Below are 22,983 nucleotides of genomic sequence, written 5' to 3' on the forward strand. Positions count from 1 at the left end.
CTTTAAGTGATAACAAATTGTAGAGTGGAAGAGGGAACTCACAAAGTTGATTGACTGATAAATCAATCAGTGTCAAACTTCTCATTTGTGACAATGAGTCTGTAAGTTTTCCCTTCAACTAGTTATATGACAGTTTCAGCTCTTGCAAATATGTAAGATTCCCAAGTGAAGCTGGGAAACTTCCACTCCGATTGTTGCTTCCTAAGTGCAGTTTGGTGAGCTTTGAAAGTGATCCCAGTTCAGAAGGAATCTGCCCCACCAGAGAGTTATGGTCTATTGCAACAGTCACAAGTTTAGAGCACTGAGACTAGTTAGATGGCACTTCACCTACAAGAAAATTGTAGCTCATGTTTAAGTTCTGAAGTCTGAAGAGATTACTTACTTCATGAAGAATTTCTCCTCGGAAAGAGTTGTCCGAAAGATCAAGAGAGTTTAGGAAGGAAAGATTTCCAATATAAGGTGAAATGCTTCCTGCTAACCTCTTGCCTTTCAGATTCAAGTGAGTTACTCTTTGGTATTTGATACCACATGTAACTCCAGGCCAGTGGCAGAAATGTGAAGAATCATTCCAAGATTGCTAAATAGTCTTCTGTTATATGGGATTTGAACTCAAGCAGCGCTCTCATGTCTGTCTCATTTCTTAGAGTGGCTGCTGCAATGCATCTAAAGTTGAACCAACATACGAAATTGATAGCAGAAAGAGTAAACACGAACATTAGATTTAAACTTATATTATGAAACTTCATTGCTTTCTCAGTTTTGTTTGATAGACTTGTGCTTGCAAGTTGGACATCACATCCATGCATATATATAGTGCTGAGATTAGCACTCATCTCAAAGAGGAAATTTGTTTGTTAGTACTTCTTTATACTTCAAATATTGTTATTTAAAGTTCTCACTCTTAATTTTCCAATTTATTCCTAATTGCTTTCATTGGCAAGGCATCTTAATCAACGAGGTCGCTTAATTAAATTCATTAGTCTACGAAATCATGGAAAACGGGATCTCAATTATTTGGGGAAAACAAATGATATTTGTCAAAGTCTCTGCATATATATATATATATATATATATATATATTACAAAGATTAGGGGGTTATCCAATATAAAATTTGGAATTACATTTGTCTAGTGGTTGTTGTGGACAATAGCTAAAAAACCAGTAGAGATATTAAAGTTCATAACCTAAATCCTTAGTTGTGATTTGAGCCAAACAGCAGGAAAAACGTGCTGAAAATGATGACAAATTCTAACTATCACCTACCAAAAATTAGAAGAATGCTTCTGCTGTCACTACAATTTTAATGAAATCCAGTTAAGTATATAGTGTGTAATCCTGGATGCTCTGCTTGGGAAGGATCAACTTGGTAGAATATCATTACCCAGTCAACTGTCACCCCAAAAAATTACTCACAAGTTGCTTCGTAAGTGCAGGAGAGCTTAGTAGCCAATACAACCGAAAGCAACATTACAATCAATAAATTTGTGGATCTGAGGGAGCACCGCTACTGCAATTGAGGACGGTGACATTGCCATCTGAATCCACATCCACAATTACTGAATCACCTTCTTTGATCTCACTTGCAAGCATCTTCTCGGCCATGCTATCCTCCAGCAGTCTCATAATAGCTCTCCTCAATGGCCTAGCTCCATAGCTTGGGTTGTATCCTTCATCAACCACCCTGTCTCTAAACCTCTCTGTCACTTGAAGTTCTATCTCCTTATTCTTCAACCTCACAAAGACTTCCTTAAGCATGATATCGGCAATCTCCTTCACCTCCAACTTAGTGAGCTGACGGAATACAATCATCTCATCTAATCTGTTTAAGAACTCTGGCCTGAAGTACTGTTTCAACTCCTCAGTCACCAAGCTCTTGATACGGTTGTAACTACTATCCTTCTCGTCAAAATCTAGATCAAAACCTATACGACGACCTCCTTTCTCTATCACACTGCTTCCAACATTTGATGTCATGATGAGTTGTGTATTCTTGAAGTCGACAGTTCTGCCCTTGCTGTCTGTCAATCTTCCATCTTCAAGAATTTGAAGCATCATGTTAAAGACATCAGGATGAGCCTTCTCAATCTCATCAAAGAGCACAACAGTGTAAGGTCGACGCCTCACAGCTTCAGTTAATTGACCACCTTCAGTGTAACCAACATACCCAGGGGGTGAACCGATGAGTTTAGACACAGTGTGTCTCTCCATAAACTCACTCATATCAAGCCGAATCATTGCTTCTTCAGAACCAAAGTAGTACGTTGCTAAAGACTTGGCCAGTTCTGACTTCCCAACACCAGTTGGACCAGAAAAGATGAAACTGGCAATAGGTCGGTTGGGATTCTTGAGTCCAACACGGGCACGTCTAATAGCACGACTAATGGCTTTTACAGCTTCATCCTGGCCAATGACTCGGGTATGAAGTGTTTCTTCCATTTTTAGGAGGCGATCAGATTCATCAGTTGAGACCTTCTCTACAGGAATGCCAGTCCAGGAAGAGACAATGTGCTGAATATCTGCCTCTGTCACTAAGGTACCTGCTGCATCTCCTGCCTCAGACTCTGCCTTGCTCTTCTCTTTGTTTTTGTCTATCAAGGCTGAGATTTGTGCCTTAAGATCCATTTCTCTATCATGCAACTCCCCAGCCTGTCCAATGCATAGAGAGGATTAAAATTGTACATCCTGAACATCTCAATGCTTTCAATAAGAAATTAATCAGTCCATAGGAATTTTATGCACAGGATCGAGAGGAAAGCAGTCACCTTCGCAAAATCTTGACCGCGGACAGATTCATTTTTCTCCTTTGTAATCTGGTGAAGCTCCTTCTCCAGCTCTCTTGCTTCCGCAGGGAGCTACATAGTATCAAAAAAATGGGTCATGACTCCTTTAGGAAGAAAGGGCAGGACAGAGTAAGACAGAGAGTACTCTACACCTGTGCATGACGAAGTCGAACACGGGAACCAGCTTCATCAATCAAGTCAATTGCTTTATCAGGCAGAAAGCGGTCACTGGAATAAATTCAACTCAAAAACATATTCATGCTTTACTTCAGATAAATCATAGAATTAAGATGATTCTTTTTGGAGTGGAGATAAATGTGCAATTTTTCAGGAGATAAAACGTGCATAAGCCTATTCAGACACTGATACAAAAGAAAAGCCACTTCTCCTAAGAGTTTTATTATTGGGAGGGATATATCTTAAATCATACAAGAAAAAAATTAGTTTGCTATGAAATCCCAAAGTCAAAATGTACCAACAACTTGAGTCCGGAAGATACTTTGGAAAATGAATAGATGATTAATAATAATACCTGATGTACTGGTGAGAAAGCTTGGCAGCAGCCTCTATTGCCTCATCAGTGTAACGGAGCTTGTGATGAATCTCATACCTCTCCCGAAGCCCTTTCAAGATCTGTATGGTTTCATCCACAGAAGGTTCAGGGACTTTAACTGGCTGGAACCTCCTCTCCAGTGCAGGGTCTTTCTCAATGTGCTTTCTGTACTCATCCAGTGTTGTGGCTCCAATACACTGACAAGTAAAACCAAGCAAAATACTTCTCAATTACAGCAGCTTTGAAATTCTTTTGTAGTTTTACCAGGATGAACTCGGATCAAGATAATGATTAAACACCAAATTTAAGGTAGATTTCATAGTTCTCATTGACATTCCAAGGAACGACATACTAAAAGTCAAAGACGATAACGAACCTGTAGCTCGAGTCTAGCCAGGGCAGGTTTCAAGATGTTTGCAGCATCAATTGCTCCCTCTGCAGCTCCAGCTCCAATCAATGTGTGTACTTCATCAATAAACAGTATTATGTCATCACTTTGTTTAATTTCCTCCATTAGTTTCTTCAGTCTTTCCTCAAACTCTCCACGGTATTTTGTCCCAGCAACAAGCAATCCCATATCAAGTGTTATGACCTGATCGTCACCCATAGCAAGTCACACACTCGTATAATGACAAGGATATATACATTTTTTGAAAAAGGAGGGTATACCACATCAAAATAATTGCAGATAAAAAGATTCACAAAAATAGGTTCATCTTCCCTATGACTTCAGTTAGACTCAGAATTGAAGTAAGAGGGCAACTAAATCCTGATATATAGCTGAGTCCACATATCAGACAATGAAAGAAATATGTAAAAGCAGGCTCAAGGCGGTTGAAATTTGAAAACCTGTTCGTACAATTGTTAGTGGGACATTCAAGTGTTTCTGTAAATTTTTGGCATGCGTACCAAAAATATTGATTGGATACTTTAGAATCGCATAAATTTTTGGCCTAAAGGCTTTGGGGGGGGGGGGTGTTATATAGGGGATCAGATAACAATATGGCATTCCTACTTTAACATATTTCTTGTGTATATATCTTTGTCTGCAGAGTTTTTACTTCCAATTTTGAAAATTACCCTCTGTATAAAATCAAATTCTAAGACATTATAAAAATGATTTTTGAGGTCTTTCTATCTAAGAATGTGGCACAGCTTCTGGATCTGCCACACAGTTGAGATGAAATTGAAAAAGAGAATAAAGCTCAAGCAAAGAACATGTTATGCAAATTTATCATACACCTCTGTACCTTCTTTCCCGCTATTGTTTCAGGGACATCACCATTAGCGATTCTTTGAGCTAGCCCTTCGGCAATAGCAGTTTTTCCAACACCTGGTTCTCCAATAAGACAAGGGTTGTTTTTTGTACGGCGACCCAAGATTTGAGTAACACGCTCGATTTGAGCCTGTCTTCCAACTACAGGATCTAGTTTCCCCTGAAAATATAATATGACCAGATCAAATAATTGAAGAGAGCCAATCAATCGCCACATTATGACAAAATATCTTTCTATGTACCTCTTCAGCTAACTTTGTCAAATTGGTGCCGTACTCCTCCAATGTAGGCATCTTTAGGCCAGAAGTTCCACCTCCAACACTAGCACCAACAGCCTCACTACTCTCGCCTACCATCCGTATGACCTTTTTATTTATTTTTCAACAAAAAAGAGAAACTGATTACAATGAAGTCAAGCAATTTAAAACACCCTCAACCCCATGAGAAGTAAACAATAACAACAACATACCCAGTGTAATCCCACAGGTGGGATCTGGGGAAGGTAAGATGTACGCAGACCTTACCCCTACTCGTGGAAGTAGAGAGGCTGTTTCTGATTAGACCCTTGGCTTCAAGAAAAGCATTTCAAACCAGTTTGAGAAAGGAAAATTAGTTGCCTGTGTGCGAATGTTACTGGGGTCAGCACCCAAGTTTTCAAGAACACGGGCAGCCACACCTTCACCTTCACGCAACAATCCAAGTAGCAAGTGTTCCGAGTGAATGTAATTATGCCCTGAATCACAAAACCAATCAACACAAACAACAAAGAAATGATTTTTAGAATCCAGTGAAGCTTGTGCCTGGAGAGGACTAGAGATGAAAGAAGTAACTATTGAAAAATCATGACTATAACAACTACATCAAAATAAAACTTAAAAGGAGATCATTTTTGTGTTTGCATGATCCAACAAAAGGCTGAAATGATTAGAGAAGGGTACCTAGTTGGCGGGCTTCCTCCAGAGATAGTTCTAGAACACGCTTTGCAAGAGGAGTAAAAGGGATTTCCACTACAATAAATACACTACCCCTGCCAATAATCTTCTCTACTTCCACACGAGCATCTTTCAAATTAATTCCCATGGATTTAAGAACCTTAGCAGCAATACCAGTTCCCTCACCAATAAGACCCAGCAGGATCTGTTCTGTCCCGACAAAGTCGTGACCTAGTCGTCTGGCCTCATCTTGCGCAAGCATAATGCCTTTTATTGCTTTCTCGGTGAAGCGCTCAAACATTGCTTTTGGGACAAATCGGCACCCTCGTGGCCGTCTGACAAAAGTTGCAGCTGCCACTTTTGAATGGAGAGTTTCTCCAGATTTTACAAGTAGTGTATCTAATGCATTGCACCCTCGCAGTCCTACAAACCTGTTCAGCTTTAAGGAAGGAAATTTTACATCACATATCATTCTAACACTTCTTTGATTTTTCCGGGATCCATTGAATTGTCCAGCCCTTTCACCGGCAACGGCAACGGCAACTGAAGATAGAATGTCTGTTGACTGAACTAAAGCTCTAGCCATGATGGACCTGCAACCTGAAAAGATCATCATTAACAAACATCAAAATAACAGGTCAAATGAACAAAATTAGTTCTAAAGTTTTAATCTTTACAGAAAAAATGGTTGAATTTCAACACAAGAAAAAGTAAAAAAAAAATGCAGAAACACCAAATTCAAAACATTCAACACATACCCAAAACCAAATCTTGAAAAGAACCCTATTACCAATCTGTGTTGTATTGTTGTACACTCTTTGTAGACATAGAACTGATCTTGGGAATTCAGTTAAGTTTATGGAGGGATAGAATTTGTGAATGTGATTTATTTATTTGAAAAAAAGAAGTACAATGTTTAGGTTCTTTTTAGCAAAATATGATACAAGTTTTTAATAGATGCATAACAAGCAGTTCTCCCTTTTGTTTTCTCACCTTGATAATTATGTTGCCCAAGCCTCAGATCCTATGTGGCTTTATATATGTATCATTAAAGTTAAACTCTAGAATAATCTCACATTGTTAACTAGCCTAATGTAGAGTAGCGTGGCTTCTCTTAGCAGTGAACCAGCAACAGCCTTAGCAACAACAACAACTTGGACCCCAATAACTCATCTTTTATATAAGGTTCAATGTAAGGTACAAGTTTTGCTACTAATAAATGCCCATACAATTTTATATTCACTACAATTATTGTGTACGTTGCCAGTTACCACTGTGAGAATATAGAAATTTAATTATTGTGAACCTTATCACTAAATATTCTAAAGCGTTAAACTTGAATGGGTGGTCTAATATGTTTTGCACTTTCTGTAGTTAAAAAATAGAAACTGAAGAGGAGGAGTTCTTTAAGGACAATTTTTAGAAACAACGCGTATTTTTCAAATTGTAGTATATTAAATATAATAAACAATGAAAATTATGCATTCATAAGTTGAATAGTGTTCATTGAACATATATTTGTCACACGGAAGAATTCCAAAAGAAAAGGGCAAAAAAAATAAAATCCACCAAACTCCATTAAGAAAGAAAACAGAGGAATCTTGATAATTGGTGAAGAGACGAACAAAATGTTAAATAATGGCAATGAACCTGGTTACACGTATTTGGTAAATTTGAAATAGATATAAATAACGAATAAATAATTACCATGAATTCTGTTGATAATAGTTTCTCTTTAAACTGTTTTAATGGTGGATGCTTGTAATTTGCTTCACTGCTATTGAAGAAGAGAAGCAACAATACGGTTAAAGGAAATTCTGTTAAAACAAACATGGTAATTTCGTTTAGTAAGGAAAGAGAATTCTAAACTAATGGGTAAAATAAAATTAGAATCCTAATTACCTTATATTACTATATTTGATATTTGTATTTTATAAAATAAAAATATTAATAATAAAAATGAAACTTGCCTTAAAAGTATGTGTCAGTGTAAAAAAAGTATACACCGACGGTGGATACAAGTTAAACGCATATATATATATATATATATATATAAATTTTATTTGGTACCAAGTTAGTTTTTTTCTATAAATAAGGATTTTCTTTATTATAATTGAGCATTGAGTGTAACTAAGGAGATTTTTTTAATTTTTTTATTTTAAGTCAATTAAGTTTCTGTTTAATGAGTTAATTTGATTTGATACGATAGAAAAGATTACAAGAATATACTATTTAAGACCTTAATTAAAAATATATGTATATACTCTTTTTTATTTACAAAACTAAGTTTTTAATTACAAACATGACATTATTTAATTTTCGATTTAAAAATAATAATTAATATTTGATTTATTCCTTTTTGGGGGATTATGTGCCAGATTTATGGGATTGATAATTATTGTTTACTTTTTGGTTTCCAGCCATAATTTTACTCTTTTATATTGTTTTTGGCCCAATTTTCGTTTTTTTTATATAGTATACGATTTATTCCTATTTTGTGGGAGTATGTGCTAAATTTATGATTTTGATAATTATTGCTTACTTTTTGATTTTTCAACAATAATTATAGTGTTTAATATTGTTTTTTTGCCCATTTATTGAATTTTCGTTTTTTTTTTTTTTTGTATATTTTGGTATCCGATTTATTTCCTATTTTGGGGGGTTATGTGCTAAATTTATGGAATTGATAATTATTTTTTACTTTTGGACTTCCCAACCATAATTATACTCTTTATTAACTATAGGAAAAAGGGTTAAAAATAGCCCTCAACTTTGTTTCATTGGTTGATTATATCTTTACCGTTAAAACAAAGTTATTTTTATCCCTGTCGTTACTAATTTCATTATTTTGTCCCTCAATTGGATGAAAAGCCCCAAATAACTTAACTAACCCAATTTCAACTGATTTTACCCAATTATCTATTTTAACCCTAACCCAAACCCGACCCACGTTACTAATATTTCCTAATCTTCAAAATCAAAATCATATTTGAGACTTTCGTATGAAATTGACCGAAAATTGATGACTGAAATTCGTACACAAGTGAAAAGCCAATCCAATATCCCCTTCTTCCTCGCAAGCGGCAGATTTTTGTCATCAGTTTCTTCATCTCCATTTTTTAGCTACCGTTTAATCCATTCTTTCTTTAATCTTGATCAATTTTACTTGTAATGAAATTTGGATCTCTGTTGTTGTCAAATGTGTGCCTAAATTTAGGGGAATGTATAGCAGATGATTCAGATTGTCAACTCCGTGAAATTTGGGGTTTCCCCCTTTCTAATGCTAGATTTGCAATTGAGGTGTAGTTGAAAATTGTGTTTTTTCGAGTCGAAATTCGAGTAGGAAATTTCAACTTTTAATGGTTTTCAATATGTTGATTCTATTAGTGGGCGGATGGATTATATTTGAAGAATTTCTTTCTGTATCCTCAGAGAAGAATTGATCAGAGCAATTTAGATTGAGTAATTTGTCTTTGAGACAAGAAGAACAAATCCCAGCTGGAGATGAATTTGGATGTTTCATACAGGGGATATTTGATGAAACAAAGTAATTGAAATCTGAAATTTTGGTGTTTTCGCCATTAATGGTGTTTGTAGCTGCAACTTTGCCTCTGTCTTTCATGGCAATTCTTGATTTCGTTGTGAAGGAGATTGAAAATGAAGGAATTGAGTGTTAGCTTCTAGTAAGAGGAAAAAAGAGAGAATTGAGGCTTTCACTTTAGGTTTGTTTATAAAACAAAATTAATTTGTTGTTATTTGTTATGTAGTATGGTGGGTTGAGTTTGGGTTAGGGTTAAAATAGATAATTGGGTAATTTTAGTTGAAATCGGGTTAATTGAACTTATTTGGGGTTTTCCATCCAATTGAGGGGCACAAATAATGAAATTAATAACGGTAGGGTAAAAATAACTTCTTTTTAACAATAAGAGCATAGTCAATCAATTAAACAAAGTTGAGGGATTATAGTCTTCTCTCACCTCTTTAACATTGTTTTCATACAAAAAAAAATTTACTGTGACAATTTTTTTTTCTGAAATTCTGATATTTATCTACATTATTTTTAGATAAAATATTTTTTTATGGCATGACTTAAATGACCATTTAAATCTAGAAAATTTAATAACGCAATTAAAAATTTACATATTATATAGATTTCCATACAACTTTGGTATTGAGTCTTATATAATATGTTAATATTATATTACACCTCAATATATACCACATAATATATCAAATTTGTGTAAAATAAATATATGTACCATATAATATATCAATATTGTATCATCTAAAACACCAAGTTAGACCAATATTTGATCATCTAAAATATCAAAATTATATCAACATTGTATCATCTAAAATATCAATATTGTGTTATGTGAAATATAAATATTATAGCAATATCTACACCATTTAATAACTTGAACTTGTTGATATTTTTTGTCATTATCTTTTTCTCAAATTGTACGAAAATTATTATTTTGATAATATTATCTTTTAAAATTAACACTGGTACAAATTTGAAAACTTGAAATTACACTAGAACTATATGACACAATTTACGAATAACATTGAGTGACTTTTGGGTTATGAAACAAAGTTAAGTGACTTTCTGAGTTAACTATCCATAGTTAATTGATTTTCTGGGAAATTTATCCATAGTTAAGTGATCATTTGAGATTTCATCTCGAAAATTTTGCTCTGTGGCTATTACATCTGGACCGATCACTTGCCAACATAAAGAGAAGAATACCATGACGTATCCATCTGATTCTGGGGATTTGTCTCCTGCACATTTTTGAAATATTTTATGTTGTCAATTATCATGATTTATAGTATTTTTACGATAGATTCACTTCAAGAATCAGTGGAATTTTTTGTATTTTTTTTCAAAACATATTTTATGTTGTCAATTATCATGATTATAGTATTTTTACGCAATTTTTAAATATAAAAAAAAATAAGACAAATAAATTAAAATGGACCCAATATATGTTATTTTTGTTGTCTCAATTTATGTGACACAAATGAAATTTGGAGAGTCATCCAAATTTTCATTTTTTTTTAAAAAAAAAGTTTGAAGTTATTAATTATTGTGATTTATAATATTTTTATGTAACTTTGAAATAATGTACATTACTGGTCACTTTGTCCTAATTTATGTGATATGGATAAAATTACAAAATTAACCCTTTTAAAATGTCTTTCAGATATTTTAAGTTGTTAATTATTATTATTTATAATACTTTTTTGGTAATATTAAAATGATATGTTATTAAAAAACACAAAAAAAGAAATTGACTGATTCTTAAAATTAATCTATCAATGTCATATAAAATGAGACAAAAGTAGTAATATGTATTATTTAATGTGAAATTATTGAAAACTACGTAAAATGTATTGTAAATCTTAACAATTAACAACATTTGATTGACTCTTGAAATTTTATCGACTCTTGAAATTTTATCTATGCTACATACATTGAGACAAACGGAGTAATATATATTAAGTATTTAAAATTACGTACAACCTTATTGCTTTCTGTAGGCTTCGAATTATCGTGGTCATTTTTTAGGCTGATACAAGTTTTGTACATTTTCTATTTAATTTTATTTTAATATTATAAATCGCAATAATAAATAATTTAAAATATTTATTATATTTTATACATAATTTGTAACGATAGATTAATTTCAAGAATCAATAGAATTTTTTTATATGTATTTATTTTTGAAATATTTTATGTTGTCAATTATCATGATTTATAGTATTTTTACGATAGATTCACTTGAAGAATCAGTGGAATTTTTTGTATTTTTTTCAAAACATATTTTATGTTGTCAAATATCATGATTTATAGTATTTATACGCAATTTTTAAATATAAAAAACACAAAAAAATACAAATAAATTAAAATGGACCCAATATATGTTATTTTTGTTGTCTCAATTTATGTGAATGACTAAAATGGTCTCTAATGTATGAGTAATACTTTATTTTGATCTTTAATATATTTCATTTGATTAAAATATACTATTTTGGAATGTCCTACAATACTTGTCCACTTTATGAAATCAATGGATAGTTTACCCCTTATCATTAATTATAGTCATTTTTCAATTATATTTTTTAATACATTATATTTATTATATTTAAAGAATGATATAGTAATATTACTCTTTTATTTATAATTTCTTAAAAAATGTATAAAGTCAATACTGGAGAAATATTATTGGAGAGAGAATAGTTGATATCAGTTACCAAAGCAATACAACTAAGTAGTAATAAGTGGGGCCCATGTTTTCAGAAAGTTGTGCAAATTATTTGTAGTTTTAAGGGGACAAATTAGTCCAATAGATACAAAAAATGAAATGCAGCTGCACTACTCCTTTAACTAACCAATTGAATTACATTTTTCATGTGAAATTACAAAAGTAACATCTGAGGATTTTTTTGTCAATTCCCATAAACGGGAAGCTCCTCACATTCACTCTTATTAATAGTAGTAATATAATAATTTTCAAAGTTAAATTAGATTGTATTAGTTTGATATTTTAAACAAAAAATTTAAATATGCAAAATCTATACAAAAAGTACTATAAACTGTAATTTTTTTGCATATGAATATGATGAAAAAACACATTGTAAAATATTAGTTAAAATTCTTATAGTTTGACTCTAAAAAGGAAATCATAACAATTAAAAGTGTATAGAGAGAGTAATAAATAGGTAATTAAATTTCAAGAAGTTTAAAATAAAAGGTTGAAAAAAAGAATAAGATAGACAACATATATTAAAAATTGAAAACATATAAATAATAAATGGGCCCAAATGAACACTTGTCATGTGGTAAGTAGTAGATATTTCCACTTATTATATATAGTAATATCTTTAAAATACATTATTAAATAGTATAGGGGTAAAATGTCCTTTCCGATATTTGGCATCGTAACAGCAATTTTGGCCAAAGTTGGAGTATTTTTCAGATCCTTTTCCCAAAAAATAATAATTATATATATATATTTATGAAAAGTGCTGACTTTTATGTAAAGTTGCGACTTTTATTAAAAATTATGACTTTTATGAAAGGTTGTGCCCTTTTCGAAGGGTTGTAACTTTTATAAAGAGTTGTGACTTTTCTGATAAGACACAATAAATATTTGTCCACACTATCCTTTATTGTCTATAAATAAAGGGATTTACTTTCATTTTAAAACAACAAAAGTTCTAAACTTTTTCTTCTTCTACACAATTAAATATTGTTTTTGTATCAATACACTGGTGAATAGAATCGTTCTATCATGAGAGGATCTATTCCTTCAAACCTCGAGTATTAGATGAGATTAATTTTTTTAAGGGGACACTGTGCATTCAATGGGCTCAATGTTTTCCTTTTTGCTTCATTCTATTGTTACAGATCCTGGTGGTATGTTTGTTTTAAACGTTGTTATTTATGTTTCTACAAAGTTATTGTTATAAGTATTTGTTAGTACAGATTAAATAATACACGCTAATTGAGTATTCACACAAGTTTTCTCTACTGAAATTGTAGTTTCAAATTAAACTTCACCACTCTAGTATGTTGATTTAAAAAAAAAACCCAAATAAACTGAATAGTTTTATGTAATATTTTCCGTTTCAAGTTTTTTTTTTTGAAACGGATATCTTCCGTTTCAAGTATATATACTAAGTTGAATTATTGTCTCATATGATACATTCTCCCTTTAATTTTTCATTTTAATAATTACTTATGATATATTTAAATGTGGAACTTTAAAATGATATATGTAAAGCAAACGGTATGGCTGAACTTTCTACACATTAGAATTAGAATATTTGTTTACTTTTTTCAGTCTTTTAAAATTTATTTATCCCTTCACCAACAATTATTTATTTATTAGAAAATTTAATATCTCCGGTTGATGTTCATTTGATTCCCCAAAAATATCAAATAAAAGCAAAAGCATAAATTATAAAATCAAATTAAATATGATTGATTGAAGGATAAATGATAAGATGTTATAATTATCATCTTCCTTTACATTATCAATGTTTGTTACTATCTAATCTTGTATGTAAGATAATATAATATTTTAGTTTTAGTGACTGATATGTTTTAAGTATTATTTTATAAATTTCGTGATATTAAATTATCGCGTGAGGCGCGGGTGATTTTACTAGTTTTAAATAAGAGCTTTATGAAACAGTAAATAAGATACCTTAATTGAGACAAGACCACACAGATAACTGGAGAAAAGTATGACTTCATTTTATTTGGTATATGAATAGCCCAGAACTTATGAAATTGATACTCATACTTGAAAAGATTTGTAACAAGAAGGACCGAAAGCATTGAAACTCGATAAGGGATGATTTCATTTATTTGGTACATGAATAGCCCAGACAAGTCAAGGAATAAATATTCATATTCAAAAGATCAATAAAATACACAAATTTAGGCTCTTCACCCACCTATTTGAGGTAACGAAAAGTATCAAAATGACAATTCAATCTTACTTTAGGCATTCCTTCAAAATATACAAAATTCTCAAGTGAAAAGTATTGCTAAGTTTAAAAAATTGCCCATGAATTCCAATTTTTATTTTTAATCTGAAATTAGTTGAGTCAGCAAATATGAATTAATTAAACAAAAATTTGGCAAAATGCCAAAACCGAACTGGTAATAAAGCAGGCATGCAACGCGTGGCCTACAGGAACAGAGACAGGGCCATTGTTTTTCTTTTTTGCTTTGGCTAATCTGGAGTTGTATTACTGTAGCTGCTAGGTTAAGATATTGATATTGCTCTTGACAACATGTAATTCTGTGATAGGAATACTTATCAGCATCAGGTGAGGAAACCCAAGGAGTTCCAGTGGTATGTTCCTGCACTGCATTCTTTCCTATCTGTTTCCAAATTTTTTTCTATCACATTAGGGATGAGAATCAAACCTAGATAGATCTATTTTGGAAAACTCCCACTTGTACATTGGACTATAAGTCTTGGTTTTGGCAGATGTTAGTTAAACAACGAAAATAGAGGTAAAAGTTGGTCTGTGGGAGGATGGGGTGAAACGTAATTGGCACAAATAATAAAAGCATATTAGGAAACTTTTTGTCTCACTAAAATGGGGACTCAGGCTATATTGTGTCATTGCAAGGCAATCCTTTTAATAAAATAAACTTAATAGCTAAGCTATGAATGAATTGGGAAAACCAGTTATGGCTGAACCATGAACGAGCTATTAGTTCTCTGAAGTGGGAAGTGAAGCTGTGCTGTCCCTCATTTAATGTAGGCCCAATTATTTTTACTCTAGTAGATTTCTTACTTTGGAAATTAGTAGTATTGTAGTGAGGACAAAAATATAAAACATTAGGTGGTTTCTTCCCATTTGCCTAAATCTTGGCGGTCAGAGTATCTCGTACTATTACTGATGGGAGGAGGTAGCAGGTACCCAATGGAATAATCGAAGTGGAGGCTAGGTAGCTCGAAAACCAGTGCTATAATAATAATAATAATGTAGTGTAGGACGTGTATTGTGTTTTTGAGAACGATTGCCAAGTTGTCAACGACAACAACATACCCAATGTAATCTTGCTAGTGGGGTCTGGGGAGGGTAGGATGTACGCAAACCTAACCCTACCTTTGTGGGGTAGAGAGGTTGTTGATAAGGTATCAATTAATTAAACCATGACTTGAGAAGATATGTTTAACTCTAGTGCAATTGGATTGCTTTTTGTTAGTCCCCATTTGTGTTTAGAGTAAGAGTCTTGTAATAAAGATCTTGCTACAACTCTTTTTTGTAGCTGGGCGTAAAGTAGAACTGTTTTTGCAAGTCTGTGCCCTTTGAGTAGAGTTTGGGACTTGAGGGGTTGAGGGCAAATATTGGTTTTCCTACTTATTAAAAAGATGCAAGTTGTTAGTTTTGGTGCGAAAAAGGAAAAAGAAGAAAATTATAATTTGCTCTGCTACAAGTAGGGGTGTGTATGGTACAATATTGGAAGTTTTGGTTTTTAAAAATGCTATACTATTACCATACCAAATTAATTTGATATAGTTTGGTATTTGAAGTTTGGTTTAGATATTTTCCGGTACGGTAAATCGGTAACCACATTTTGGTCACCTTCAACTTACATATACTCATATAATAGAGAACTATGATTTGGACTTGTAAAGAAATGCCTCAATTATATCATACATACACCTTACACTTGCAGAATTGTTTAAAATAAAAGTTCAAACAATATCCTTCATTAATCAATCTCCCCAAAAGAATATTTCAATTAAGATAGAGTAGTCAAAGTTTCAATGCCTAAATAATTAATTTTGTATTAATACTATTTTATATATTTGCCAGCATTATGATATATATGGATTTTAGATGTAACTATATACTTTGGTGTGGTATTTGGTATTTCAATATTTTTGTTATAAATACCGAATACCTTATTGAATACCAAATACCATGATTCTATTGTACCATGCCCACTTCTAGCTATAAGAGGTCATTTGGTTGGGAACAAGTTATTCCGGGATTAATAATCCCGGGATAAGTTATTCCACCCTGTATATGGGATAACTTATCCCATCACTAAGATATAAATGGTGGGATAAATAATCCTAGGACTCCCTAATACCTCCAACCAAATGCAGGATAAAATAGTCCTGCATTTTATCCCTGGATTATTATACCTTACACTTCACACCAAATGACTCCCAAGTGTTCTATCTTCTATCCTATTAGGTACTTTAAGATCTTACGACTATCTATTTTGATTGTGATTTGTTGTAGAGTAATTTGTCACTAACTAAATACTGTTCTTCAATTTTTACAGCAATCCCGATCAGTCAAAGCACTTGGAAACAGCAAGGATGCGCCTTTTTGACATATGGATTGATTTTGTCAACTTAAGAGCAGAAGAATACAGTTAGAACAGTCGTATTCCAACAATGATATGTAAATGTGAATTGGTAATCAAATGTATATCTTCTCTTTGGTGTTTAAATTTGTGGTGTTTTTTTTACTGTAAATGTGAGGGATGAAGACCAAGTAGATTCCACCAAACCTAGCTATGAAAAATTAACAGAAGGGAGTAAAGGAAGGAATAAGTAAATCTAGAGCCTTTGCATGATTGTCCTTTAATGCATTCGGCATCAAAGACCTCAGTTAAGAGAGTACAATGCTTAGTTTCATCCATTCAATTAAAAATGACCTAGTCCTAAGAAAATGAGGTTACTAAGTGGGCACAATTGGGGTGGCTATTGACTGAATGAGAACGCTGAATCATGTTACCAGTTCCAGTCCACCGCTTGCTCAAGATCAATGAATGTTTCCTATTTAATACGTTGGAATAGTTTAATTTCCAAGATCTAATTTCTTTTAAACATTTCTTTAAACAAATCATGAACTTAATCAGCCATTGTTGCAATAGTATGAAGTCTTCATATATTTATTATTGATATCTGTTATGATTAAATTCCTTTCCATTAGTTTAATGTTGTCATCTCACTCATCCTAACTGTTACATCAAAAATCTAAAATGTCGAAGTTTCAACACTCAAGCATGTGTGTTCAGTGTACTATGTAGGCTAGTTTCTTCATTTAACTCTTTCTCATCTGTTGTTCCTTAGAAATTTGGCACTGCAAAACAGGATGCAGATCACAGGGATTTGACCATTAATAGGTATTTTGATATATCTTTACTTTCTGGCACCTTATTTTTATTTTTGCCACACCTTCACACTTGTAGGCAGCAACTTGGTTTAGTTGATCTATTTATTTCCCCTTGATCCCAGCCCAAAGTCCCAATAAGGAGGAAACAAAAGCACCTTGATCATGTCAGTGTAAGAGCACAAACTCCAGTGGAGCTTTTAGTTTCTTTTTCTTCTTCCTTTTTCTCTAATATATTTATTCATTTTCTCTGCATAGTTTTATTTTTTCTCCCAGAGAGGGGTGGGGGGTTTTCATATCATTTCATTATCTAGCCTTTGGATGCATTAATGTATTAGTCCAACTTTATTTTAAGTTAGCTTTTTGTTTCCAAAAGATCATTTTCCTTGTTTAATCAGTTAATCCTTCACTAAAGATTATGTTTACAGCTTGTTTTGCAACATTAACACCAAATCAGTCGAAGATCTTAGAGAAAGAGGTTAGCATGACCTCAACCTTTACCTTATCAAAAAAAAAAAGAGGTTAGCATGACCTCTGTTTCTTTTGCCCAGATTCAGTTAAGCATACCAATAAAGATAGGTTAAACTACAAGTGTCTCCGACTAATTAATTGATTTCATGTTTCTCAGGCATTTCAGATCTGAAGTCTGGAAAAATTGTCACCCCTCTACCTCCAAAACAGACCTTTTTGGATGATCCCCTAAGAGTTCTTCGAGCTATTCGTTTTGGTAATGCATTAGATGATCTCTAATTTGCCTCCCTCCCTCTTTATATGACTGCCTTGTTTATCCTATATGTGGCATGGATGTCGAGTGTTACATTGACCAGTGTTTTGAAAAGCAAAAAACGCATAAAAGCTCTAAGGTCCATTGGGGCTTTAAGCGCTAATATAGCATGGACTTTAATGAAAAAAAGCGCAAAGGAAGATACAATACAAATATATATGTTAGTCAAAGATTAATATTTATAAGCACGAGTTACAAATATTTTTTTTTTTTTTGATGAAGTAAGGTATTTCATTAAACTACATCAAGCAGATGCAGAATTACATAATAGACAAAAGGGCTCACAGTGAGCATAAAAGTTGTTAGTTCCTCTACAATCTTCAAACTAGTACTGGAGAGCTAACAAAGTCAAGAAATTGTTTAGTGCTAAATACAGGGGTTAATTTAACCCAACTGAACAGCATAAGTAAGCTTTAGCTTTAAGAGAGTGGTTTGGGGTTGACTGTTGAGATCCCATTAAAACATCTACGGTTCCTTTCAGTCCATAAACACCAAAGTTAACTCCAGGGATCATCAGCCAGACTTTCTTGATGGACTTATCAACTCTCCATGTATTCCAACTTCAGTAGGCTTCTTTCACATTTTGTGGCATGACCCATTGTAAGCCAAAAAAGCAGCAGAACATATTCCATAGAACCTTGGGCACTGCACAGTGAAGGAGCACGAGTAACAAATATATGAGCAAAGAGATTGAAAACAATTATGATAAAGTGAAATATCACTTGTTTAGTGCCACCTCTCCAGAAGAGGTTCATTGGCAAGTAAGAGTATGCCTTAGGACCTTGATGATGACACTGAAGCGCTCAACACACTTTAAGCCTCACTTCAGGGCTTAAACGCGGCTTTGACAACACTGCTGTTATCATTATGATATTGGATGATTGGCAGCCTCTGAAGTTTCAAGCATGGATTTATAATCCATTGAGTTATAGGTAAAACTTTAAACAGGACAGGTCACAGGTGGAGCTCTTTCTACATAGAGCTGAGGTGCGAATATTAGAATGACTATAGCCATCCCAGTCAAATTCAAGATTGAGACCTTCTCCATGTTCAACCTTGACTATTTTACAGGCATAGGAATATCATTCCCAAACTTAACAATGTTTATGAATAAACTTGAAATTCTAGCTTTAAGCACAAAAGGATAGAAGGGTTTGGTCTTGGTGTATACAGTATTAGGGATTTTAATACTGTTAGATTCGATTTGTGATTATCACCCAAATCAACATGTATGATTGATTTGGAGGTATTTCTTCGAAGTCATAAGCAAATGGAATATCTCTAAGCATTTTGTGATTGAGCTAAGTGGGGCATCTAAATTAGGATTAGTTATTTTTTAGGAGTTCTATCCACACCCTTCAAAATTACTTATAGAAGTAAAACATAAGGTAAGGAATATCTCAGAGAGAGAACTAAATTGTGTTGATGGCTGGCTGGATAAGGATAGGTTTACGTTCCGCTATACAAGTGGTGTACAGGCAGCAGTAAGACTATACCAGTATATTGTTCTCTGCAAAGAGCACACCAAAATTTGATGAGAATCAGAAACAAGCCCTACCTGTACCACGGTCAAGTCATTAAACTCAAGTCATTTTGATCAACATGGCTGCAAGTGGCTCCCTGTCCATCTGCTTCGGCTATTGGTCTAGAATTGGCTGCAAGAAACTGCTCTGTGAGCCTATCATTTTCTACCCCTCAAAGGCTCTCTTTTTCCTTTTCCTCAGAAGTACCAGTACCAACCAATCTTCGTTGTCTTTAATTCTTGATGTTTGGTGCTAGCAGAACAAACTCCTCTATGTAACCTAAAATGGGCTGGATCTACTGCAGGGGGATCTTAATTACCTCCAACGTGATCTAGCATGAAGTTAGAAATTCTTTTGCTCACAGAACTGGTTCAAATCCAGCTCACAGAAGACGTTGCATATTTTATGTGTGTACATGTCTTTTAAGTAAACTTAAGTCAAATGTAATGGTTAACTTTTTTGTATCTCCTTCAATCACTTTAGGTTCCAATAAGTTGGTTGGGACATAACTTTGTTGTGCTGTTCGCTAGATGACACTCATGTTCTCAATATGATTTGGTGATTTTATGTGCAAGGTTTGGGTTTATATTAGATGAATAACTAAAGACATATTTGAGTGATAACTTTAAATATTATTTTAAATGCATCTAAAATAAAAAGGTCTTGATAAATATATATTTGATTCATTATAATTTTGGTGGGGTGCATCAATAAAATGATTAAAATGGACACTTTTTTATTTTTTAAAAATTTAGTATAAAATAAAAATCTCATGCCAACAAAATTTAATGAAAAAATTATTTAGAGAGACTTTTGGGTTATGAAACAAAGTTAAATGACTTTCTGAGTTAACTACCCATAGTTAATTGATTTTCTGGGAAAGTTATCCATAGTTAAGTGACCATTTGAGATATCATCTCAGAAATTTGGCTCTGTGGCTATTACATCTGGACCGATCACTTGCCAACATAAAGCGAAGAATACCATGATGTATCCATCTGGTTTTGGGGCTTTGTCTCCTGCACATGCTTTTGACACAATCCAGGATCTCTTGTGGCTCAAAAGGTGCCATCAACATCATTTTGTCCTTTGCATTATCATGGGGCAATCCCTCATGTTGAAATGTGGTCTCCATTCCTCAGTCTCGGAGTAAAGTTCTTCATAGTAGGAGATTATTTCCTCCAGGCCAAATTGGGACACCACTTGGGATGGGAATGACTTAGCCACATGCATCATTTGATGAAAGCACTATAGTCGCCTCTAATAATTGGTTTGTCAACCACACTCTCTCTTTCTAAATGTCAGCTGGGTCTGTCAGTTTCTCCTCCTACTGTTTGTTAGCAATCTGTGTTTAAAAATCAGAATTACTGATTTCAATAAACTTTGCAGAAACACGAAGTAACCAAAGTTTAATAAACCAGTAAGAATAGATGAACAAAAATTAATTGACAAAACTAAAATCTGTAAAAAAACGTACCACAATCCTTTGAAAAAACAGAATCAGAAAAAGATCAAGCCCACTGAATGCACACTGTCCCCTTAAGGAAATTATTCCCCTCTAGTATCCTAGGTTTGATTTGGAATATGTCCTCCCAGGATAGAATGATCTTAATCACCAGTGTATTGATACCCAAAACTCTGGTGTCACCGAACCACTCAACAGCAGTGAAGTACACGAAGAAATTTTGTGCAGAAGAAAAAGAAGAAATCAGAAAAATTCATAAGGAATAAGTTTGAGGAATCAATGTATTTATAGGCAAGAGGAACTGGTTGCAACCTTTTCAAATGGTCATGGTTGTTTCTGAAAGTTGCAACCTTTCAGAACAGTCACTTCCAACAGCGGGAGATTTAAATAAAACGGGTCGCGCGTGGATCCGAGTGTCTCGATCGATCATTTTCCGAAGCCGAAGCCGAAGCCGAGCGACGACGACGGCGCGAGGGGGGTCCCTCTTTCCAACCCTTTTAACAATTAATAGGAGTGTTTCTATATTTAAACTCTTCTCTTTTTCTTTCCACCACCGATGAGGGACAAATGCCTTTTCAATAAAGCATAAGAGGACTTTTCAAGTTCTCAACTCTTCAAGTTCCCAACTTTTCAAGTTCCCAACTTTTCAAGTTCCTCTCTTTTCATCTTCTCTCTATTTCCCATTAACTCTTGCTACATACCCAACACTGTTAGCTTATCAGTGTCTTGACTCTCCTGTGTGCATTGGCTGTTCTGTGAAAAAAGATAGTATTCCTATCACCTTGTTTCAGCCATAGTGTCCTAGATCTTTGTCTCCAAGCAATCTCCTCATGTCTTGCAATATCTTCAAATTCCATTGATAAAGCCAATCTTTTGGTTATTTCATCTTCTGTTAAAAGCTTCTGATCTGGGATTTCATCCAGTTTGTAAACTGATTTAATACACTTGCTTCTGTAGTCATAGTTTACCTTAGATTACTCCATTCCTTCAACTTCTTCTTCAGAGCTTTCAATTTGAAGGTCAGAATGTAGTCAGACCTTCCAGTGCAATAGAAGGATTTCCACTAGTTCTTTATCCTGTCACTAAAGTCTTCTGTTTGAAGCCACCAATTCTCAAATTTGAAGTAAGAATTGTTATGTTCCAGTTACCACATTGTAGCATCAATGGTGGGTGATTGTAAGTCACTCTGTGCATGATGGCATGAAGGACTGCCTTGTGTTCCTGAAGCTTGTATCATTCTTCTGAATTAAGAACCTATCCAATCTTGCTGATACTGTCTTGTCTATCCCCTTATTTCTTTGTTCTCCCCTGTACTTCTAAGTGTACAATACGGTTGTTTCTCTTATGAACATTGGTAACATGATGAAAGAACTTAGTATTTCTGTCCCTCTTTCATCCATAAGGTCCTAGACCTTTGTCTCCATGCAATCTCCTCATGACTATGTAGTTCTTCATAATTCATGAGAACAACCGACTGTTGACCGATTCTTCCTCTGTCAGTGCTCTCTACTATCAAGTAAAGAGTCCAAGCTTCCATTTGGCTGAGCAACTTAGACCTTTGGATCTTCAGGTCCCCTTGTTCATTCTAACTCCATTTCTTAAGCTTGCCTTTGAGGGCTTTGAGTTTACAAGCTAATATGTAGTCAAGTCTTCCTGTGAAGACAAAAAGAGTTCCACCAAGTTTTAACTTATCTATAAAACCTTCTGTGTTCAACCAACAATTTTCAAAGTTGAAATAAGATTTTGAATGTTCCTAGGACCCACAAAGAGTGCTAAAGGAACATGATAAAATTGTAGAAGTGTTTGTTTTATGTTGTTGAAGTGCTCATTCCATTCTAAGGAAATCGAAATTCTATCTATTCTGGATGTACTAGTTTTTGATGTATAATTTCTAATTCTTTCTCCTTGATGGTTGTTACCTCTTACATGTTAATCACTTGTGACTATTACAGGCTGGGTTCAGCTTGGGAGCTTTTAAACCTTATTGGACGCTCCTCGTTTT

General features: G+C 33.7%; 2 protein-coding genes across 3 annotated transcripts in view; one reads left to right on the forward strand and one right to left on the reverse strand.

Annotated features, from left to right (window-relative positions):
• LOC125809142 (tRNA nucleotidyltransferase cca2) overlaps positions 1–22,983 on the forward strand; it is a 244,098-nt gene that overhangs the window by 141,545 nt on the left and 79,570 nt on the right. The gene's annotated exons all lie outside the window — the stretch shown is intronic.
• On the reverse strand, positions 1,475–6,128 carry LOC125809217 (ATP-dependent Clp protease ATP-binding subunit ClpA homolog CD4A, chloroplastic-like). The gene is made up of 9 exons (XM_049488877.1): positions 5,549–6,128; positions 5,228–5,343; positions 4,853–4,975; positions 4,585–4,770; positions 3,711–3,926; positions 3,314–3,531; positions 2,934–3,009; positions 2,764–2,853; positions 1,475–2,647 (listed from the first exon to the last, which is right to left on the reverse strand). Exons 1-9 carry the CDS (start codon positions 6,126–6,128, stop codon positions 1,475–1,477), a joined length of 2,778 nt encoding a protein of 925 aa, XP_049344834.1.

The sequence above is a fragment of the Solanum verrucosum genome, unplaced genomic scaffold (genome assembly GCF_900185275.1).
Source record: "Solanum verrucosum unplaced genomic scaffold, falcon-dt-bn FXZP01000062.1, whole genome shotgun sequence".
In the NCBI taxonomy this organism is placed as follows: domain Eukaryota; kingdom Viridiplantae; phylum Streptophyta; class Magnoliopsida; order Solanales; family Solanaceae; genus Solanum; species Solanum verrucosum.

Bases quoted from the DNA above. Each gene is read 5' to 3' on its own strand.
- LOC125809217 (XM_049488877.1), bottom strand. From the start codon at position 6,128: ATGGCTAGAGCTTTAGTTCAGTCAACAGACATTCTATCTTCAGTTGCC. The intron at 3,927-4,584 runs GTACAGAGGTGT...GGTGACGATCAG, and splicing joins AAACAATAGCGGGAAAGAAG to GTCATAACACTTGATATGGG. The intron at 3,532-3,710 runs GTTCGTTATCGT...TTTACTTGTCAG, and splicing joins TGGCTAGACTCGAGCTACAG to TGTATTGGAGCCACAACACT.